We start from the raw sequence: 21,529 nt of genomic DNA, 5'->3' as shown, positions 1-21,529 counted from the left end.
GTTGTCCTGCCTGGAGGAAGGGGGATTCTGGAAGGATTACAGAGTGGCTGCCCTCACTTTGGAAAGCCTGGGGATCTATGCTCCAGGCCTTGTCCTGGGGCTGGGCAGCGGGTGGGGCCGCGCGGAGGTGCTATCCCTGTCTGGGCTCCACCTGCTCCATCCTGCTGCTGCCGACTGCGGGGAAGGCCGAGAAGAGCCCACAGGAGGTGCCAGCTAACCCGGCCTGTGGGTGGACTGGGGACCAAGGGCCAGGGTGGTGGGGTCAGCTTGGCAGTGGGCTCTACACACCTGGGAGGCAGCCCCTGCCCTGCCATGCACCTTGCCACGAGGGGCTGGGCACGTGCGTCAGACCTCTCTGTGCCTCAGTTTCCCCACCTGTGAAACAAGTCCCTCAGAGCTGATGTTCTACGGAATGGCGTGCAGGGATGTTATGCTTGTGTGAATGTGTGTGTGTGTGTTGGGCGGGGGGCAGGGGGTGGGGGTAGCAAGGTCCTGACCAAACACTAAGCAAAGATGGCGGTTGGGGGCTTTGGTTCCAGGGGTCCCAGGGGTGCTGGCTGCGTCATGCCGAGCGTGGTGGGCTGTCGGGGAGACAGTGCGAGAGCTCCCTTGGTTACTCACTCAACAGGCATCAACGGAGGGCCTATAGCTTGCCAGGCACTGTTCTGGGCCCTGGGCGGGCAGAAGGAACTTACATTTTAGTGGGAGAGACAGACTCAGTGAGATAAGCGAGTCAGTATATAGTGTGTTGGAGCATGGTGAATTCTAAGGAGAAAAATAAACCAGGGAAAGCATAAACGTGTGTGTGTATGTGTGGCGGGCGGGGGGGGTTGTGGCTGAAAGTAGGGTGACAGTCAGGGTTGAGGGGGTCTCTGCCAGCCATTGGAGCTCTGGGGCTGCTTCCTCGGGTGGCCACAGCTCCAGGTGGCCCAGGGGCTTCTCTATGGCTCCAGCCTTCAGGCAGGGCCTGGGGCAGGGACCACCTCAGGGGACCCTGCTGTCATGTTACCAGTCCCTTGCCTTTTTCCTTCCAAGTAGCCTGGCAGTGGTTGGGAGGCAGAGAAATAGGACTTCAATCCCAGGAGAATGGGGTGGAGGGTGGAGGTGGGGAGGGCAGCATGCGTGCTGGGCTGTGTTTGCAAACTCTGCAGGCTAACTCGGGTGTTTAGGTCAGGAGGGGTTTTTTGGAAATTTTTAGCTCCTCGGAAAGCATCTCAACCAGTAAGTTGAAGGCATCTGATTGCTGGCAAGCGTCGCCCTGTGGCCGGCCTCCAGCTGGTGCTGGGGAGGGCAGGGGCAAAGGGGATGGTGCTCAGATGATCGCTGGCAGGAAGAGAAAGTTTCTCTTGCACTGCCGAGGCCTGTGGTTTCTAATATTGACTCCAGCTCCCTTGTCTGCACCCTGCCAGACTCAGGAGGGGTGGGGCAGGGTGGGCCAGAGAGGGCCTGGGCCTTGGGGACATGCCGGTGCCTCCCTAAGGGTGGGGCCAGTAAATAATAATGATCGCTCACATGCACTGAGAGCTTCCTGTGTACCAGCCACTGTCCCGAGTGCTTTATGTGCCTTATTTCATTTGATCCCCTCCAAATAACCCTGTGCAGTCCTGTTGAGGAGCAGCAAGGGCAGAGTGACCTGCTCAAGGTTGCACAGTAAGGTAGCAGCCGAGAGTCAGCGTGTGGACCTGGCCGTCCGCTGTCAAGGCCTGTTAGATCTGCCAGGTGGCTCTCAGAGTCACCTGGGACCTGCATTACCTGGAAACCTGTAAGAAATGCACATTCGTGGGTCCCACCATAGGTTTAACTGACTCAGAACCTCTGGGGCAGGGCCAGGCACCGGTGTGGCAATAGTCCTCTGGGTGGTTCCGATGCACGCGCAAGCTTGAGACCACCTGGCTCACTCTTTGCTGAGAGTGGAGGCCTGTTTGGAGGCTTTACCTGGAGGAGGCGGAGGGGCTCTTTGGGGGCTGGAGCAAGCCTGGAGCAGGCACTTAGTCTCCAACATGTCCATCCCACTCCATTTTCGTCCATTTGTGGGAGGCTGGGTGGCCGACGGGTCGATTGCGAGGGCTTTGGAGTTGGGAGATCTGGGTTCGCGCCTCCGTTCTTCTAGGTAGGTGCTGCGCAGAAAGGCCCCTGTGATCTGCTGTCTCGCTCCCTTCCTCCCCCCAGGGGACCAGAGCTGCTCAGAAAGCAGGCAATGGGGCCATCCTGCCCAACCCAGGGTTTCCACGTGAGCCTGACAGAGCCCTGGACATGAAGAGACAGGTCAGGGGTGGAGAGGGGTGGAGTGGGCTGACACTGCTGTAGAGGACCCCCTGCCAGGACAGGACCCCCCCCCACCAGCCCCAAGCAGAGGGATGGGGGAGCTGGGTGGTTGTTGGAGGCTGAGGGAGGCTCTGAGAGCACAGGGCTCAATCCTCAGCCTGGGGAAGGGACCCCTGGGGATTTCCTGGTGGGCTCATTTGCCCTCTGCCCAGTGGCCTGGGGCTCGGGAGGTGGCACTCTGGGAGGTGAGTGGGTTAGGGGTCAGGATTGGGGCTGACCTGGGAGGGGGCAGAATGTGGATCTTTACTCCTCTTCCAGAGCCATCCTTGGGCTCCAGGTGGAGAGGGGAGGGTATACGGGGAGGGGGAGAGTGGGAGGGGTGTGCGCATGTGCCTCCCCTATCCCCTGCTCTGGACCTGGACCCCATCCCCAATCTACCATCCCAAGCTGCCTTGGCCATGAACTGCTCAGGAAGTTCCATGCCCTGGAGGGAAGTCTGGCCTCAGCCTCCTGTCTTCCAGGCAGTCGGGTAGATGAGTGGGGCTATTTCCAGAGAGAGCACTGCTACCTTCGGCTCAGCCTGCGCTCTTCCTCCTTGCCCATCTTGGCCCACTTCTGCTCCCTGGTACCTGAACCTTCCAGAGGTCATGGTGTCCATTGCCCTGTCTTCAGACACAAGCAGCTCATCCCTCAGGCCCTGGGGCTGGGGCTGGGGCTGGGGCTGGGGGCAGACACCGCCTGTTCTGAGACAAGATCCTCAGCCCTGTTTGCACTCACCTGTGCAAAGGTTTGTTTCGTAACCTTTCATCGTGCTCACATCCTTCTGTGCCATTCGAGGGCCCCATGGCCACTTCACTGAGTTGGAAATGGAGCCCTGGAGACTGCTCCAGGGGTGGACCTGGACCAGGCAGTTTCTCTTCCTGTTAGGGGGCCCGAGGAGCCCACCTTGTGGAATGCCTTCGGTGGGAAGCGCTTCTGTGGGTCTGGGCAGAGGAGGGACGGCCTCAGGGTGAGGCACAGGATCCGTCAACAGCGGTTTATTGGTGCCCGCTGCGCATAAACCACGGTCCCTGGAGGGGGGAGTTTTCCGATGAGTTTGATAAAAATGTTGCTTTGAATCTATTTTGGATGAAGGTGGGATAAAAATCATAAGTAAAACAGTAGTTGGGGAAATAAGACATACATTCCCACAATGAGATTATACATACACCAAGGACCAGATAAGTGGCAAAGACAGCGAGGCTGTTTGGAGTTCAGAGGGAAGAGAGATTCACCACTTGCTGGGGTGGTCGGGGAGGGCTTCATGGAGGATGAGAGCCCTCCATGCAGGAGAAGAGGGGAAGCCATTCCGCAAGCCAGGACCCAGTCGTGGGAATAAGCCAGGAGGGCCTGGGGCCAGGTCTCAGGGGGCAGGGCCTTTGTGCACCGACACGGGGTGTCCTAAGGGTGGGCAGACTTGCAAGCCCGCCAGGTGCTAGGACTCTGGCAGGCTGCTCACTCCCCAGGTGGAGCTCAAATTCTGCTGTCGCTGTTAGAGTTGATGGTTTGGGGTCACTCCTTTAACTTCTCCTTATCAGTAAAGTGGCTAAAAGGTAAGAATGGTACCGACCTCCCTGGATTCTTGTCGTGAGTAAACGAGACAGTGTAAGTTGCTCCTTGTTGCCTTTCGAGGGGTCCGAGGCTGAGTGAACCTAGAGGCACAGCACCGGCGCTGACATGGGTCCTTGGTGGAGGCTTGTAGGACTGGATGGTTCTAGTGCTATTCAGATTGTTTTTCATTTTCCAAACTCTGTCCCCCTTGAGGAGCCAGCTGGGTTATGTCTGAGTCTCGGGGGCATTCTGCCCATCACGGCCACCAGCCCTGGGGAGAGAGCCAGTCCCAGGGCCGTCTGCCCGGAGGCTCATGCTGTTTCTCCCTTTGTCCACAGCCCATCACCACGGAGAGTGCACCGAAGAATGTAGTGGACACGGTGAGTGGTGGCAGGTGGGCGGGGCTGGGAACAGCCTGGGCAAGGGAGGAGGGTGGAAAGTGGAGGGTGGGTTTGGAGGAGAGTGAGCCTCTGTGGTTGGGGGCTTCCTTCTGGTAGATTTGGGGACCTTGGGGGGAAGTGGTGGGGATGCTAGTGACACCAGGCGTCTGACTGTCCCTGTGTGTTCGGGGTTGGGCTACTGGGGAGCTAGGCAGGCAGAGAGCGGGAGGCCGGTGATTCAATGTGGGCGTCTTTATTAAATATGCAGAATGTGGGAAAGCTGGGCAGCTCTTTCCAAACATCTTTCTGACCTGGCAGAGAGACAGACAGTTTCCTCAGGGCCACATGGAAGAGGAGAGGAGGAAAGGGGGTGTGTCCTGTAGTGGGGAAACTGAGGTTAGCTGCTGAGAGACGTCTCCTGGCAATAGCCAGCATGAAATCGTGGGCTTGGAGTTGGAGGACTTCGGTTAAAATCCTGACTCTTCCAAGGTTCTAACTGTGTGACTGCAGGCAAGACATGAGCCTGTCTGCACCTCAGTTTTCTTATCTGCAAAATGGGAATAATAGTATCTCCCACAGGAATGGTCATGACATGCAAATGACAGGGTTTGGTTACCTCTAAGGGGCTCTTAGTGGACAAAGAAATGTTAAACAAAAACCACATTTCCCTCCCAGGCCTTTCTGCCAACTCCTCACATCACCCCACCCCCCACCCCCGATAAACCCAGCAGGTGGTGGGAGGCCCGGGTGTCCTGTGATTATTTTCCTGGACTCCCTTCTCTGACTGCCTCTTCTCTGTCTGCAGGGAGAAGGAGCCTCCCGGGGTGGAAACACACGGAAAAGTCTGGAGGACGACGTAAGTATGGAAGGCGATGGGAGAAGGATGTGGCAGGGCCCCTGGTGGCCAGGGCGAGTGGGTGCGAGGTGGGTAATGTCTCAGACCTGTCCTGTTCTGTGGGCCTCCCTTGCCCCTCTCTAGCGGGCTGGGCAGGGGTCGCTCAGCACGCGGGGCTGAGATTGCAAGCAGGCCCGTTCACGTAAGGGCTGGGCCTTAGTCTTGGCTTTGGCTTCCATCTAAGCTGGATCCAGAGCTCATTCGTCCATGACTTTGCCGGACCTCCATGCTCCAGGGTGGGGAGGGAGGAGAGAGGGCAGCTAGGAGCAGCTGCGGGAAGGGTAAGGAAGTGGGCAAAACCACAGTGAGAGGGACTAAGGGTGAGCTGGAGAAGGACTCCTGGGCTCTTACGGGATCGTTAGACCCTGGGGAAGTTGTAGGGTCTGCTTCTCTGGAGACAGGAGTCTTTGGAAATGGCCAGTGCCTCTGTGTGGCTTCCATGCCACTGGTTCAGGAGGAAGCTGGGAGATGGGCTCGTCAGTCCCCCTGGCCTCCTCCTGCCTGCATCTGGGGGCAGCAAATGGGCAAATTCCTTAGATAGAAGGACCCCACAGAAGGGTACATGGGGCTCTGCCAGGACCAGCGTCGAGCGTGTTTGCGAGTGGGCTCTTCTGCAAACCCCAGGGGCAGACCCCCGACAAAGCGGCTTCCCCTTCTTCCCTGCTCTCTGTGACAGGGTGCCCTGCGCTGGCCCCTCCATCCTCACCCGCCCTGGTCTGCAGAGGAACAGGGAGTGGTTTTGGCGGTTGGCACAGGGGTGGGGGGAGCCGTTGAGGGCACGAGGCCCTATCATCTGACAGCTGCCTGACCCACGGCGGGGAGGGCCCTGGAGGGAGGCGTAGGGGGAGCGGGAGGGGCAGCTCCTGCAGGCAGCCTCGCTCCTGTGGTGAGCCCAGGGCCACTTCCACAGTGCCCCGGGCAGCCCGACACAGCCCGCCCTGCGGAGTGGAGGCGTCCTGAGGGCCGCGTGGGGCCCCAGGAGGAGCAGGGAGCATACCTCTCAAATTAGCGGGGAAGGCTCTGTTTAAGGTATGCGAGGGTTCCTGCGGGCACAGAGTACTCATGTCGGGGAGGGGTCCTTGTCCAGGGTTGTGATGTTTCTGGGGCTGGGGTGCAGGGAAAACTAATTTTTTTGTGTGCCTACTACTGAGGGTGAACTAGCTTAGGGAACTCAAAGCACGTAATATGTGCTCAATAAATGTTAGCCATTCTTATTCCTGCTATTTTGACTAAGGGCTGGGGACTAGGCTGGGTGTTTTTAGATCCTCATGGCACCCCTGTATGGCAGATGCTATGACCCCATTTCATAGAGAGAAAACGAAGCTTAGAGTTGCTGGATGACTCCATGAATACCATGCCATCCCCTGGGACCGCTGCTCGGATCTGGTGTTATCCAGGACTCCTAACCGTTGGCCAGGGGACAGTGATGGTGTGTGAACCAAGCCATTTTAGCCAATGGTCTGGGCACACTTAGGAGTCAAGTTTTAGAGCTGCTGCCCGCCATGTCCCCAGCTTGGACCGGAAGGATCCCATAAACTAGAGCCGCAGCAAGAGAGAGTGAAGTTAGACACCATGAAGAACTTTTGCCTGCAAGGGTGTGTATGAGCTTGGTCATAGGGAAGAAAGAGGTAGGTGTTCGGTTGTGACTGGAGGATATTTGGTATTTTTTAGGAGAACGTTTTGGTGATCTGGGCTGAATGTGTCTGCGTGGTGGAGGGGGGTGTCTCGTTTGGATATGGAAGGAGGGACAAGATGAGTTTTGGAAAGGTGAGCAAGGGAGCAGATTCCACAGTGGCCCACATATGGCAAAGGAAGGCTCCCGTCACCTGTCTCAGGTTGGGTGACCCAGGGTCATTGAGTCGGTCCCCTGCCCAGCCACTGGGCAATTCTGCAGTCAAGCCGCGTGAGGAGAACCTGTTTTCAAAGCGGCAGGGCTGCAGCCCTGGGCCTGCCGCTGCGATAATGTGCCTGTTTGTTGAGCTGTTTTCCTGTCTCTGGCCCGCAGCCCAGGACTCACAGGGCAGGAATGGCTGTTTTCCTTTGACAGAGTTGGTGTGTAGTGGAGTTTGTGCATGGTGTGCTGTGTCGCACTTTGTTTTGGAAAAATCCAGGCTGGTGGGCAGGAAGGAGAGAGGAAGGGGTGTGGCTGGAGGGGTTGGGATGGGGGGGAGGTTGGCCACAGCCCCCAGAGGAGATGCAGGAATGGGGCTGGGCCCCTGACGTAGGTCGGTCACCGATCTCCGATCTCCGATCTCCGGCTGCCTGACACGGCCCCTGGTGTTCTCTTACAGACCCTCCTCCCAACTGTGCCCCCCTGGGGACTTGGCTTCAGGAAACAGCTTTTCTTTTGGTCCAGAGCTGTTGTGTTTGGTCTGTGGACCTTAAAGGAAGGCAGGACTCTTCCCACAGAGCCACTGCTCCAAACCATCCCCACCCAAGGCAGGGGGGTGGCTGCTCCTTGCTGCGTGGCGGTGAGGAAGGTGGCAAGTAACGGGACCCAGGGTCATAGACCCTGAGCCACCCAGGGATGTCTGAGTGATGATCAGTTCCTGCCTGTAGTGAGGACCAAGGCAAAAAGAGTTGGCTGAATCTGTAGCAGGAAGGATAAGGGCTAGATACCAGGAGGAACTTCCTGACAGTGAGAAAGTGAGACACTGTTTTTTGGGAGGCTGTAGAATCTCATTTCCTGGTGTTCTTTCAGCAAAGGAGAGACCGTGTTTTGGAGGTGAGGATAGGGGAGGGTTCTGTTTGATGTTTAGAGTGTTGAATTAAAAGTTCTATTACTGATCTTTCTTGGGAGGAGCTAGGAGGAAGTTCAAAGTCATGTTTCCTCTTGAGTTCCCCAGAGAGGAAAAGAATAGGATTAAGGAAGAGAGCTTATTTTTCTTTTTAAAATAAAGTTTGTAAAGTCTGATGGTAGTTTTTCGCTAGGGGCTCTAAGCGGAATAGGTAAGAAATCATGTGAGCACTGTGCTGTACCCATTTTACAGATGGGTAAATGAGACTAATCCTCTACTCCTCACACGGTCTGTTGATGAGTATCATTGCCCATAGAGTATAAGCCCTGTGAGGTCAGGGACTTCACCTCCTTGGTCCCCTTGTGCCTAAAATGTGACCAGGCACACAGCCGGCGGCACTTGGTGGATGTTTGCCAAATGAGGGAAGGAGCACGAAGATTGGAGGTCCAGGAATGACCAGATGCCTTGACTCACTCCCACCCCTCTTGTAAAAAGCCTACGTGATTAGGCATGCTTCAAAAGGCGCCCGTCTCTAGCCTCGGTGTGAGGTCACCTGTGTTTTTTGGAGCGTGCGAGTTTGTTTGCTCACATGCCGCCCCTGCCCCAGCCCATTGGTTGTTCTCTGAGTTCTCCCCATGGGCCTGTGTGCACCAACCCTCAGATGTGTCACCGTGCATGTCTGGTCTCTGCCAGCAAGGGTCACATGCCCCCAGACTCTGCAGAAAACAGGAAGCCCCGTCGGTTCGAGGGCAGCCCAGTGATTCATCAGGGGATGACAGTCCAGCTGTTCGTCCCCCGGCCTCTGCAAGGGGGTCACTGTCCAGGGCAGCTTCCTCCCCCTGCCTCCCCTTCCTGGGCCCACTCGGTGGAGCAGAGTGGGCTTGGACTTTGCCTTATCACCTCTGGAGGCAGCTTGGCCAGACTCTGTTTGGGCCAAGGTTTTATTTATCTTCCCCGGCTTTTTTGGGGTGGGGAGGCTGAGGAATGTGGAGTGTTGTAACGTTTGGAACAGGGCGGTGGAGAAACAGGAGCCAGGTCTCCTGTCCTGCTTGCCCTTCTTACCCCTGCACCCTCGCAGGCTCCCAGCTCCCCTCAGCCCCCCAGTTCCCTTGCCAAGCCCGTCTCAATGTGTCCCATTGTCTCCCTCCAGCTCCCGGGGCCTGGTCCCGTGCTCCTGGCCACCCCTCGCTCCTTGGCTATGCTTACGGCTTCCAGTTGTTCTAAGCAGCTGTGGTGGCTTCCTCCAAAAGTGGCTGTGGATCAGCAACAGATGCAACCCGAGGGGCTATTTATAGCAGGGTGGCCCTGGGTCTGGAGCAGGGCCTAGGGCCTGGGGAGAGTCAGGGACTCCTCATCAGGGACTGGCACGATGGAGATGGATGAAGTGCTGGGTTTCTGCGTTCCTCTAGGTCAGTAGTTTTGGAACAGCCTGGTTTTGGGCTTGAAAACAAACACAACCACCCCTTGGCCTCCCCCCACCCCGGCCCCCTGACTCATGCAAACCCAAGTCCTCGATGCCAGAAGTGCCGTGGAGACCGAGAAACTTCCCGCCCCGACAGCCCCACTTGGCTCTTTCCTCCTTCCACTGACGCCTCTGCTGCGCTGTTCAGAGCGCGGGTGCAGCGGAGACAGAGAGGACCGGCGGAGCCTTCTCCCTGGCGGCCAGATGGAGAGTCCCGTTGGGGGAGCTGCCCTAACTTGGGGCTCGGCTGGGAGCCGGGCCTCAGAGCCCACCCCCCCTGCCTCATAGGCGCTGCAAGCCCAGGAAAGGCTTAAGGGGGATCCTCTTCTTGGGGCTCCAGGGGTCAAGCCCCAGGTGGGGGAGTGAACCCTGCCTGGCCATCAACTTCCCAGGGACCAGTGGTGAGTTACTCCGTGCCTCAGTTTCTCCCCTCCCTTGCAGATTGTGGTCCTGTCTCCTCCGAGAAGCAGCTGCAACTTGGTGGCTGGGAAAGGCTGGGTTCTGAGAGGCACATGGGTGTTTGGAAGGTGTGGATGGGTCCAGAGGGCTCAGGCTGGGTCTGGGAATCTAGAAACTGGGCGTTCCGATTCTGCCTCGTGTGTGGTGACCAGAAGGGTGGGGCGGCTGCTGGTGGTAGAGCTGATGCAGGGTTTTGATCCATAGAGGTGATTGGTTGTAACTACCCTCTAAATAACTACCCTTTTAATTGTACTTGAAACCATAGCAACAAGAAACAATAGCTGTCATTTATTGAATGCCAGGTACACGCAAAGTGCCTTATATGCATAATTCCTTTGCATCCTCACTGCAAGCCTCCGAGGGTTGTCCCATTTTACGTGTGACAGTACAGGAGGCTCAGAGGGCTTAAGTAACTGGCAGTGTTGCCCAGCGGGATGCTGGAATCTGGACTCTGGGGTCTGTGGGGTTCTGATCCTGTGCTTTCACCGTCGGATCATCCTGCCGCCCCGGGATGTTCTGGGCACCAACTTGGGTCCATTTGCCTGTTTGTAAGGTCGACAGCTGTGGACGTGGAGTGGGTGAGATGGGCTAACAGACAGTGGCAGCGGGTCCCAGGCGCGTGGCTCACTGCCTTAGACCTCGTTTTGCTTCCTGCATGACACATCTGGCCGTTCCCATCTCAAAACCTGATTGAAGACTCCATATCGCTGCTTTCAAAGGGGAATGTGGGGTGATAGTGGTCGGGGAAGACAGCTTCAGGGCTGGACAGAGGGTCACCGTCACTCTCATCTGCCATCTCTTTCACGGCTGCAGTCTGTACCCTCCACTTGGGGTCACCGTCGCGATGGCCAGCGAACCAGGGTGAAATGCGTTTCCAGTGATTCGGTAACTGTTGCGTGTGTTCTCAGTGCAGAGGGCACCAGCCAGGTGGGGGCACTCCTCAGCGTTCGGGATTTCTTCCTTCGTCCGTCTGGGGCAGGCAGGCACACTCACGTGGAATCGGTGTGGATGGCTTTGGCTTCGGGTGGTTGCAGAGAAAGAAGAGAGTCATGTTTGGCCGTGGCCCTGACTGCTCCCGCGGACAGCTCCCTGCCGCCATCCCCCCGCTGTCCCGCCTGCCTGTGCGTAACGCTGCTTCTCCTCTCTCTCTCCCAGGGCTCCACCAGGGTCATCCCGAGCATCCAGCCCCGTCCCCTGCCCATCAGGTAGGCCTGGCCCACGGGGCAGGAGCGGGGGTGCAGGCGGTGGGGTCGCTCTGGGTGTTCCTGTCAAATCTTGCCTCTGGGTCCCCCATAAAGCCATGGGCAGGGAATGTGGGCAAACATGAAGGCCCAGGAGAGGATGTAGGGATGCACTTGACAGCGGTCACACTTTGAGCTCCAAGTCAGGCCTCGCACTGGACTCTTTATTTCTCTGCGTGAGCTCATCTAGTCCTTGCAACAGCCCCACAAGGTAAGTGTCTTATTCCCATTTGGCAGATGAAGAAACTGAGTTTCAGAGAAATGAAGTGACCTGTTAAAGGTCATACAACCACCGAGAGGCATTGCTTTGGATTTGCGTTCAGAACTGGTGGGCACCTGGGCCTGTGCCAGGTCTCATTCGTCTCTGCAGACGGGGGTTTCTGATGGCGCAGAGTCGTTTGTCAGAGGAAAGTTCTCTAGCTAGCTGGCTGGTGGGCGGGGCGAGGGCGCACAGGGGACTTCATGCCTTGCCATCCAGGTTCTGTCTGGCTCCCTCCCTCTCTGCCTCCCCTTCACCCATTGAGGCTCCTGAGACCAACAGGAATGCCAGCCCTGGGGTGCAGCTGAGGTCCCTGGCGGTTGTGGCCCAGCTACCAGCTGCCCACAGGCTGGAGGTGGCTCTCAAAGGACCTCCTCCTTCCCCACAGCTGAGAACAGCCTGGGTGCGGGCGGGCGCAGAGCGCGATGCTGAGGCTGTCCAGCTGAGGGCGCAGTTCTGCCTTTGCATCCTTCTGGGAACCAGCCTGAGGACGGGGCAGGCCAGGGTCCAGGATGGGCCACCTCTGACTCATGCCCCTAACCACGTCCCTTCTCGCTCCGCTCCCGCTCCCGTGCTGAGTGAGAGGCTGCAACCACAGGAGCTCGGCTTGCAAGTTTTCCTGACATTCCGGATCTTTTTGGAGCCAGGACAAAGAGGGGCTTTGGAGAGGGGGAGGAGGGGCTGCTCCAAGTTAGCTGAGGCCCCCTCATGTCCGTTTTCTTGGGCACATGTGTGTGTGGCTTCTTGTCCCAGACTGAGCATCACCTACAGAACTGTCCTTGAGTAGGCGGCGGCCAAGGTAGGAACCGCACCCTAATGGCTGCAGCGAGAAGCCTGCCATAGGGACGAGCACTCAGAGTCAAACTCAGACTAGGCTCCCTACCCCTGGCCCTGCTTCCCTCTCCGGCTCAGCCCCTGTCCTCCCACCGGAGGCTGTATGTCATGCTCGGCCATGCCCCCAAGCCCCAGCGCCCCATCCCCCTACGCCCCCTGCCCCATCTAAACAGCTGGGCTTGGATTTAACCCTGGCGGAGGTCTGGATTCTTCTAGGCTCCGCAGCGTCCTGGGGCTTGTACTCCAGTGCCTGAGGACCCCACCCCCTGTCACTTTTAGATACCTTGGCAGTGTCCTCCCTCCTATTCCCCTCCAGTGTCAACCTTATCCTGCCATAGGGAATAGTTAGCACAATGAAGCGTGAGTGTTGCCCACCTTGGTAGAGGGGGAAGGAGACACTGGGAGGTTGGTGATGGGGTGAGAAGGTGTGGGGGTGGGGCAGGTGGAGGTGCTCCCAGGAGGGGCAGGTGGGCTTCCCCACTGGGTGTCCTGGACCCTTCCCCTGGAAGAAAAGTCTGGAGAGATGTAAAGATGTGAGCCCCTCCCTCCCCTCCCCCAGTGCCCGGTAGAGGGCGAGCTGCCCAGTCCAGGGCTCCCCACCTCTCCCGGGAACAGAGATGGTGCTGGGGCCGCCTGCCACCGCAGTGGCAAAGACTCGGTGCCCTCGCGTTCCCTGGGCCCTTAGAAATCAGGGAGGCCGTTGCCAACAAGCAGTTCTGGCAGGCGGTGTGAGCAGCCAGAGGTGGGGAGACAGCCAGGGTACAAAGGGCAGGAGGCTGCCTGCCTCAGGAGGGCTGGAATGCACGCTGTGGTCTGGCTTACCTGGAACCCAGGTGAGCATGTCACCTGAGCTGCCCCCTTCCCCTGAGGGGCCTCCCGCCCACTGCACAGAGAGCCAGGGGAGGGCAGCGGAAGACTCGGCTCCGGGGTGCTGGAGAGCACCCAGGCTGGCTCGCCTTCCTCTTCCGGATCATGCCAGGGTCCTTCGGGAGACTTCTGCCTGGCCAGGCGGCTGCAGGGGCTGGGAGGCAGGGCTGGGCTCCTGGGTTCCTGGCCAGTCTGGCCCTGGCTCTGAGCGCTGGAATCATGAAGGACTGACAGGAGCTCAGCATTGGTGTTGTCACGGTTTGGTTCTAAAACGGTCTGAAGTCCTTGCCGGCTCCTGCCCAGCTGGTTCTCTCTGGCGCTCCCGGGCCGGCTGCACTGGTCTTGCCAGGGGAAGCCTCCGGCCTTGGCCCTGGGCTGCACATGGGCTCCTGCCTGGTGTGTAGGCCATGCAGATATCTGGGCCCACCCTGGGGTGCTGGATTCTGACCTGGCCCCTCCACTGCCTGCTCTCTCCCTAGAAACATGAGCGTGAGCCGGACCATGGAGGACAGCTGTGAGCTGGACCTGGTGTACGTCACGGAGAGGATCATCGCCGTCTCCTTCCCCAGCACAGCCAACGAGGAGAACTTCCGCAGCAACCTCCGCGAGGTGGCCCAGATGCTCAAGTCCAAACATGGAGGCAACTACCTGGTGAGGATGGGGCCTCCTGCCCACTCGTGCAGCACCCACGTGCCTCCCTCTGCTCGCCCGCTCACTGCCCCTTCACTGCAGGCGTCCCTGTCACCTGCCCCTGCACCAGCTCACCCTCACCTGCCCTTCACCCTGCACGTCCCTGGTGGGCTAAGTCTTCACTCTGCAGCCCAGCTCTCTTCTAGAGAGTGTGTCTGCAGCTGGAATGCTGGAATGCAGCCTCTGGAACCGTGCGTGTGTGTGTGTGTGTGTGTGTGTGTGTGTGTGTGTGTGATTGTGTGTGTGTGTTGACCAAGAGAAGAGAGTAACAACAGAATTCCAGGTTACAGAGCACTTGCTATGAGGCAGGCGTTGTTCTAACTGCTTTCTGTGTACTTAACCTTCTCTGCAGCTCTAAAAGCAGGTCTTGCTAGAGCACAGAGGCATGGGGTTATTTGCCTAAGGTCGCAGGGTCAGGAAGTGCCAAAGCTGGCGCAGTGTCGGTGCCTCTGAGGCATCTGAGGGCAGAGTTGTGGCAACATACATCATAAGGGACCTTGTGTTGCTGGCACCTGGCTGGGCCCGGCCCAGAGGAGTCACCTGACCCACGTGGGAGAGGAGCCTTGGGGATCTCCTCTAATGTAGAAAGGCTGACCTACCCTTGGCCCCAGAGGAGGGCTCAGGTCCATTTTTCAGGGAGGGACACATGGACTGGAACCACAGACCAGATCTGTGCAACCTCAAGCGGCTGCTCCCAGGGTGTCTGAGTTGGGAGGAAGGGGCTGCTGCACCAATCACAGTCAGCCTCTGTATCTGTGGGTTTCACATCCATGGATTCACTCAACCACAGGTGGAACATATTCAGGAAAAAAAACCCCAATAAACAATAATATAAAATACCCAATGTGGTACAATGATTATTTACATAGCATTTACATTGTATTAGGTGTTATAAGTAACCAAGAGATGATTTAAGGTCTACAGGACGATGTGCATAGGTTAAATACGAAAATGATATGTCATTTTATATGAGGGACTTGAGCATCCATGGATTTTGGTATCTTTTGGGGGTCCTGGAACCAAATCCCCCATAGATACTGAGGGACAACTGTACCTCAAGCTTGGTGGTTCAAAATGACAGAAATGTATTCTCTCCCAGTTCTGGATGCTACAGTCTGACAGCGAGGTGTTGGCAGGGCCCTGCTCCCTCTGAGTCCTGAGGGGCAGAATCCTTCCTTGCCTGGTGCTGCCTTTTGGTGGCTCCTGGAGCACCGGAGTTCCTTGGCTTGTGGCTGCATCACCCCAGTCTCCGCCTGCTGCACCTTCACTGGCCTTCTTCCCTGGGTCAGTCCTCTCCTCTCTTAGGAGGACATCAGTCATTGGGTTCAGGGCCCACCCAGGATCCAGGTTGATCTCACATTGAGATCCTTAACCACTTACGTTGGCAAAGTTACTGTTTCCAAATAAGGTCACATTCTGAAGCTCTGCGTGGACACGAATTTTTGGGAATACTCTTTAACCACTATAGGGACTCATCTGTCAGCTGTGTTGGGGCATTGTTAAGACCTGCCTTTAAACATCAGGAAGTCTTGGGCCCAAATTCTGGCTCTGCTCTTACTAACTCCATGATCCTGGCCCTTTAGCCTCACTAAACCTTAGGCTCCCAGTCTGTAAAATGGGTCTAGTAACACTATTTACCTCTTATGGTCGTCGAGAGAATTAAACCAGCTGTTAGATGTAAGGTCTTTAGCACGGGGCTGCCAGGTGTAGGACACATAGCCATTGTTAATATAATTGAAAGCGTTTTTTATGGGGTGTGAGAGTGGACCAGAAGGCACCGAGAGCCTTCCTGATTTAAGGAGTCTGGGATTCTGGGGGTCTCTGTGCTCCTGCCCATTCCAGACTGGGCTGTCCTCTTTCCTCCCAGGAGACATGGTCCTCTGTGAGTTTCCCGGGCTGTGGGGTGGAGGTGGGGAGTTCTGCATGCCCCGTCGGAGGCCGAGACAGGAATCCCGGAGAGGGAGGATTCCATGGCGTGTGGCGAGGCATTGAAGGGCACGTGCTGGGAGAGGCGTGCCCAGGGTCTGAGCTGGCCACCCAGGATGGTTGGCACCCTCTGATGGGAGCTGTCCAGTGACAGAGAAGTTGTATCTTCGTGGGATGAGATTCTAATGTCAACATGTGAAGTGGAAAACAGAGGTGGCCAACGACATATCATTTCACACTGCTGGATTTCCCCTCTGTGCGTTGAAAGGCACAAGGGACCTGAGACGGGTTCCATCCCCTTCGTCAGGATGTCAGGACGTCCACTCACGGAGGGGAGTGGCCGAGTGTCTGTGTACCTCGCTCCCCCTCTTCTCCCTGAGAAGCTGCAGTGGAGTTCCTGTTGGTCTAGCGTGCTTGATGGGACCCCGTTGGGTGGCATTTCCATCGGGGAGAGAGCAAGGGAGAGCAAGGAGGTCCAGGGCGCTTGTGGCTGGCCTGGGGCAGGCCCTTGCCTCTGCCTGGCGGTGTGGTGGCTTTTTAGAGGAAGTTGGAGGGGACACCACAGTCCCCAACGTGGCCATGGCATCTCTCCCCTCCCAGCCCTCCTCCCCCTCACCTCCTCATGGTCTCTTCCCTTTTTCCTTCTAGCTGTTCAACCTCTCGGAGCGGAGACCTGACATCACGAAGCTGCACGCCAAGGTGAGCGATGGCTGTTTCGGGGTGGGGGCTTCTCCCCGCTTGGAAGAGAAGGGGAACAGACAGGCTCCCTTCCCCGTGGTTCCCGTGTTAGAATCTCGGGGAAAAGTGCTGTGGTAGTTTGAAAAGCCTATTCAAAGTTCGAGTCCCATCTTGTATTTAGAAAGTGGAAAATAATATATTTGTTGTTTCTGTAATGCAAATTACAGAAAGCAAAGCTTGAGATGGTGATTTTTCGACCCAGGTCTGCCCTCCCTGGGGAGCACGGGGGCTCTCTGGGGTGAGGCGGGAGTTGTGCGGTCTTAAGTTTGGGGATTTAAAACACTTGGGATCGTTGCCTGAGACGGTCCTGCCGCCGGGGTTTCCCGCTTGCTCTGTGGGCTGTGTGTGGGGCTTTGCCATGGGTGCCTGCTCCTGGCCCCTGGATTCTGGCGTCTGTCGCTGTGTGACCCTGGTCAGGCGACAGACTTCTCTGGGCCTCAGTTTGTGCCCTGAAGGTGAACCGGCTGGATTAGGTGTGCTCTGTGGGCTTTTCCAAGAAGTTCTCTTTTATTTTAAAGTTCTGTGAGTTTAGAAAGGTTTTGAGGAGCCTGAAGACCACTATTCAGATCTGCCCTCTGTGCCCCTCAGACTGTGCTCGCTGGCCTGAGCGATGGACGGTTTGCACATCAGGCCTGGAAAAGGGCCATGGACGCCGAGACTCCCCTGCGTCTCCCTCTCTTGCCCTGAGCTGGGCCTCGGGCCTGTCTGTGGGAGGGGAGCTTGAGGCCGGTGCTTGGGGCCCTCAGTACGTTTGTTTGTTTGTTTGAGACAGGATCTCGCTCTGTCACCCAGGCTTGAGTGCAGTGGCGTCAGCCTAGCTCACGGCAACCTCAAACTCCTGGGCTCAAACGATCCTTCTGCCTCAGCCTCCCCAGTAGCTGGGACTACAGGCGAGCGCCACCATGCCCGGCTGATTTTTTCTATTTTAGTAGAGATGGGGTCTCCCTCTTCCTCAGGCTGGTCTCAAACTCCTGACTTCAAGTGATCCTCCCACCTCAGCCTCCCAGAGTGCTAGGATTACAGGAGTGAGCCACCGTACCTGGTCCTCAGCACGTTTTGAGATCAGAGTTATGTGCTAGGGACGATGGAATCATCAGCTCCAGGCCTCTGTTTTATACATACGTGAGGAAACTGAGGCTGGGAGAGGGGACATGACTTGCTGAGACCCCCCAGGGTCTCCAGGCCTGAGCCAGTGGCCTTTGCCCTCTAAGGGCCTGCCTCCCAGCTGACGGGCAGGGAGGTCCCCAGGCCTAGCAGGAACCAGTGGCTGGCGGCCGCTACCTGCCCAGGCACCAGCAGGTGGTGTGCGCTGCTCCCGCTGGCTTGGTGGGCTCTCCAGGGCTTCTGCCCTCTTCTCACTCACGGCTTGGGCCCAGGTACTGGAGTTTGGCTGGCCCGACCTGCACACCCCCGCCCTGGAGAAGATCTGCAGCATTTGCAAGGCCATGGACACGTGGCTCAATGCAGACCCCCACAACGTCGTCGTTCTGCACAATAAGGTCAGAGCAGGGGGCTGTGGGGGGTGTGTGCGTGTGTGTGTGTGTGTGCATGCGGTGCACATGCCTGGGTGTATCCTTAGATGAGTGTGTATACCTGCCTGTGTCTTTGGATTGTGTCAGCATGCAAGTCTATCTGTGTGCATTCTCCCTTCCAGGGGCTAGCAGATTCTATCCCTGAGGGATCCCCAAGATGTGAGGGGCGGGGACCAGCTTGTGTCCCCAGCTATGGATGACACTCAACCCCTACCTCCCTCTTCCTCCTTCTGTCCTCCCTTAAAGCCACAGCCCTGTCTCCAGCCCCTGTCCCCTTTCCTCCAAGGCTGCTGGGTGGGCTCTGGGACAGCAGAGCTGGCCTTAGCAGTGAAGGCTCTTGTGTTTTGGGGCTCTTTCAGGGAAACCGAGGCAGGATAGGAGTAGTCATTGCGGCTTACATGCACTACAGCAACATTTCTGCCAGGTAAGAGGGGCCCGAGCCTCCCCTATTCTGAACAGTGTGACCCTCCCCCACTTCTCTCCCTTCGCTGGGATGGGGAGATAAGGACAGAGGAGATGAGAGGTGATGAGGACGGGTGCAGGAGCCCTCAGAAGAGGAAAGGTGCCTGTCCACAAATTCAAGGCAGGACCCTGTGCACAGAGGGCAGGAGAGAGGAGAGCCTCTATCTGGGGCCCTGGTGGGGCACTCGGCAGACAGACCCTGTCATGGGTACCCCATGCAGCCAGCTTCTTGGGGCCACTTTTCCTTGCCAAACTTCCTTCTATTTGGCAAATCCCTGGGAGAGCAGGGAAGGAGTCAGAAAGAAACATTGGATCAGATCTGGGTGGGTGGAACCATCTCGAAGTTATCTCATCCGTCTCCCTGCCTCGGGCCAGCAGAGCCCTCTTCCCACATAGGTATTTGGAGCAAGAATAAGGAACCACCGGTGCGTGAATCCCATTCTGACCCTGTTCTGCAGGGAGGCAGAGGGATTCATTCGTTCCTTTGTTTATTGGCTTGGCAGTGATTACTGCACAGACACTACCAGGCACTGCTCTAGGTGCTGGGACACAGCGGAGGGCAAGGCCAGGCTCTGCCCTTGTGGACGTTAGATAAGTGAATGGCCACATCAGTGGCAGCAGGTGATAATTACTGTGACAAGATGAAGGGACTAGAGAAAGGCAGTGGCAAGGGGGGTGCGTGGTTGGAGGCCCCTTGGCCAGGCGGGACTGGAGCAGAGACCAGACTCCCGAGGTGGGAAGGGCGGGGCCATGTGAGACCTGGGGGTTGAGCCCGGTGGGCTGAGAGAAGCGGAAGGTCAGGTCGATGCGAGGAGCTGGCGGGGTGTGGAGCCGAGCCGGTGAGGGGAGAGGAGGAGCGGGCAGCTGGCAGGCGGCAGGGCCGTGGGGCCTCGTGGGCCTTGTTGAGGGCTTTGGAGTTTGCTCTAAGAGCCTGGGAAGTCGCTGGAGGATCAAGAGTGGAGGAGCTGCGTGATCTGTCTTTGTATTTCAAAATCATCTCTGTGCGCTCTGTGAGGATGCCTAGAATATTCTGTGGAGGGCTTGCCAGTAGGACGGTAGTTTTAGGACTTTGAGCAAGCACTCAGCCTCATCTTTGCTTAATGGTGAACACTTCCTGTGCTCCACTGTGTGCCTGCGGGTGCCGGGCTCTTTGCGGGTGCTACCTCACTTAATCTCTGTCATAACCTCTGAGGAAGGTGCAGTTGTCACCCTCATTTGACAGGTGAGGAAATGAGGCTCTGAAAGATTAAGGAACATGTCCCAGGCACAGGGCTATTAAGTGGCAGCCTTGGTGTGGCTCCCAGGCTGTCTGGCTCCAAAGCCCCCCTCCACCCCAGTGCTGTACCACCCAGGATAGAGAGATGCTGGAGCACGCTTTTCCTGAAGCTTCTTAGCACAGGATGGCTGGGGGAAGAGGCTTGTCCTCCCACCAGGACAAGGGCTGGCTGGAGGGCTCTGCAGGTCTTGGCGAGCAGACGCAGGAGGACAAGGGGCCCTTGGATGTGGGAGTTGGCTCCTCTGACCACCTGTCTCCCCACAGTGCGGACCAGGCTCTGGACCGGTTTGCAATGAAGCGATTCTACGAGGATAAGATTGTGCCTATTGGCCAGCCATCCCAAAGAAGGTGGGTCTCTGGGGCTCATGGCCCAGTGCATACACGTGTGCACGCTACACACAGGGGCTAGATTTGTGTACCCACGGAGGATAGGACAGCCGTGCCTAGGTGGGAGTGTACCAGTCACGTATAATCAGATACCAGCCTGGGGTGGTGTGAGCTCAGGGGCACAGGAGAGCAGGTTGGCACGTGCTGGAGAGCAGCGGGGCCATCGTGGGGAAGCATGGGTCTAGGCTAAGAAGGTGCACATACTATTCTTGGCCTGGTGGCAGTTCTTGGATAAGTCTACAGGAAGCTGACGTCGCTTCTACCTGCCCTGGGGAGGACACAGAGACGATAAGGGCTACCTTCAGTTGGGAGAGTTTTAAAATTTTTGTCAAGGGCTTTCTACCATGTGGTCTCACTGGAGTCTCACAATAACCCAGGCAGGAAGCAGGGCAAGGATGCATTCATTCATTCATTCAGCAAAATGTAGGTATTCTACTATAGCTGCCAGCGCTGAGAGTCTAAGCGAACAGGACAAAGTCCTTCTGAGTAGTGAGCTGACAGTCTGTTGAGAGAGATGGACACTAAACAAGTAACCACACAAACAAGACAATGTCAGATAGCGACTAGTGCTGCGAAAGAAAGAATGGGGTACCGCAGAGACGAGGGCTGGTGGGGGGATGGGGCCATTTTAATGGAGATGGCCAGGGAGTACCTCTCAGAGGCAAACTGAGCCCAAACTGGAATAATGAGGTGCCATGTGACGATCGAGGGCACCCCCTTTTACAAATGAGAAACGTGAGCCTAGGGAGGGGACATGGCCAGGGTCTGTACGGAGTAGCTACAGATCTGGAGTGTACATGAAGGCTGAGTAACACACGGGCCAGGGCAGTGCCCCCGGGATGTGCCGCCCGCTGTCTGTGGGATTCCGCTCTGTGGGCAGCACGCTGTTCAGTGATGTCTAATCCACAGGAGGGCACAGGGCAGTTTCAGGGCCATGTGGTCTTTGATGAGGCTCCAGCCAAAATGGTGGGAAACCCAAACTCAAACTGGAAGCCTGGGGAGTGGGACCCAGGCTCGGCCCCTTTTGTGGCCGGAAGTGTGGGCCTGCTGCCTGCCGTGATGTGTCAACGTCATTCTGCGCACTGGGGATGTGGTGCTGAGTCTGCCAGGCAAGGGCTCGTGGAGCTCGGCTTATAGTGGATGATGTCCAAGGACATGAACAATCAAGGTCGTTTCAGGTGGTGACAAGTGCTGTGAAGACAAAACAGGTCTGGATAGCTAGAGAGTGACGGGGTGGGCAAGAGGGGCCGATTCTGATCCACGGGCCTTCTGGGACGGTGGCACGTGAGGTGGCATCTGAGTGGGGAGAAGAAGGCAGCAAGGGCAGGTCTGGGGTGAGGATCCAGGAGGAGCGAACAGCACCAGATACAAAGACCTGGAGGCCACAGCATCCCATTTGCTTTCCTGGGTCCTGGGACACTGACTGGGCCAACGGGACCCCACAGCTGCAGATCCTAGAGCTGTCCGGCCCCACCGCACTGAGGGGCCAATACACAGCCCATCAGCCCCGCCTTGCCTGGCTGCCTAG

At 57.3% G+C, this 21,529-nt stretch overlaps 1 protein-coding gene across 1 annotated transcript in view; it reads left to right on the top strand.

Moving 5' to 3' along the window:
• Nucleotides 1–21,529, top strand: part of LOC105808725 (tensin-1-like) — a gene marked incomplete at its 3' end in the record, with an annotated part of 53,625 nt that overhangs the window by 25,126 nt on the left and 6,970 nt on the right. Inside the window, exons 3-10 of the mRNA XM_012642457.1 lie at nucleotides 4,194–4,235; nucleotides 5,041–5,091; nucleotides 10,945–10,994; nucleotides 13,470–13,641; nucleotides 16,255–16,305; nucleotides 17,721–17,843; nucleotides 18,236–18,300; nucleotides 19,879–19,962. Coding sequence (XP_012497911.1) covers nucleotides 4,194–4,235; nucleotides 5,041–5,091; nucleotides 10,945–10,994; nucleotides 13,470–13,641; nucleotides 16,255–16,305; nucleotides 17,721–17,843; nucleotides 18,236–18,300; nucleotides 19,879–19,962 — 638 coding nt within the window. The remainder of the gene's footprint in view (nucleotides 1–4,193; nucleotides 4,236–5,040; nucleotides 5,092–10,944; nucleotides 10,995–13,469; nucleotides 13,642–16,254; nucleotides 16,306–17,720; nucleotides 17,844–18,235; nucleotides 18,301–19,878; nucleotides 19,963–21,529) is intronic.

This window comes from Propithecus coquereli, unplaced genomic scaffold (assembly GCF_000956105.1).
Source record: "Propithecus coquereli isolate 6110/MARCELLA unplaced genomic scaffold, Pcoq_1.0 Scaffold18, whole genome shotgun sequence".
In the NCBI taxonomy this organism is placed as follows: Eukaryota; Metazoa; Chordata; class Mammalia; order Primates; family Indriidae; genus Propithecus; species Propithecus coquereli.
The sequence above is the reverse complement of the archived record's forward strand: the minus strand, read 5'-3'. Positions and strand labels throughout refer to the sequence as shown.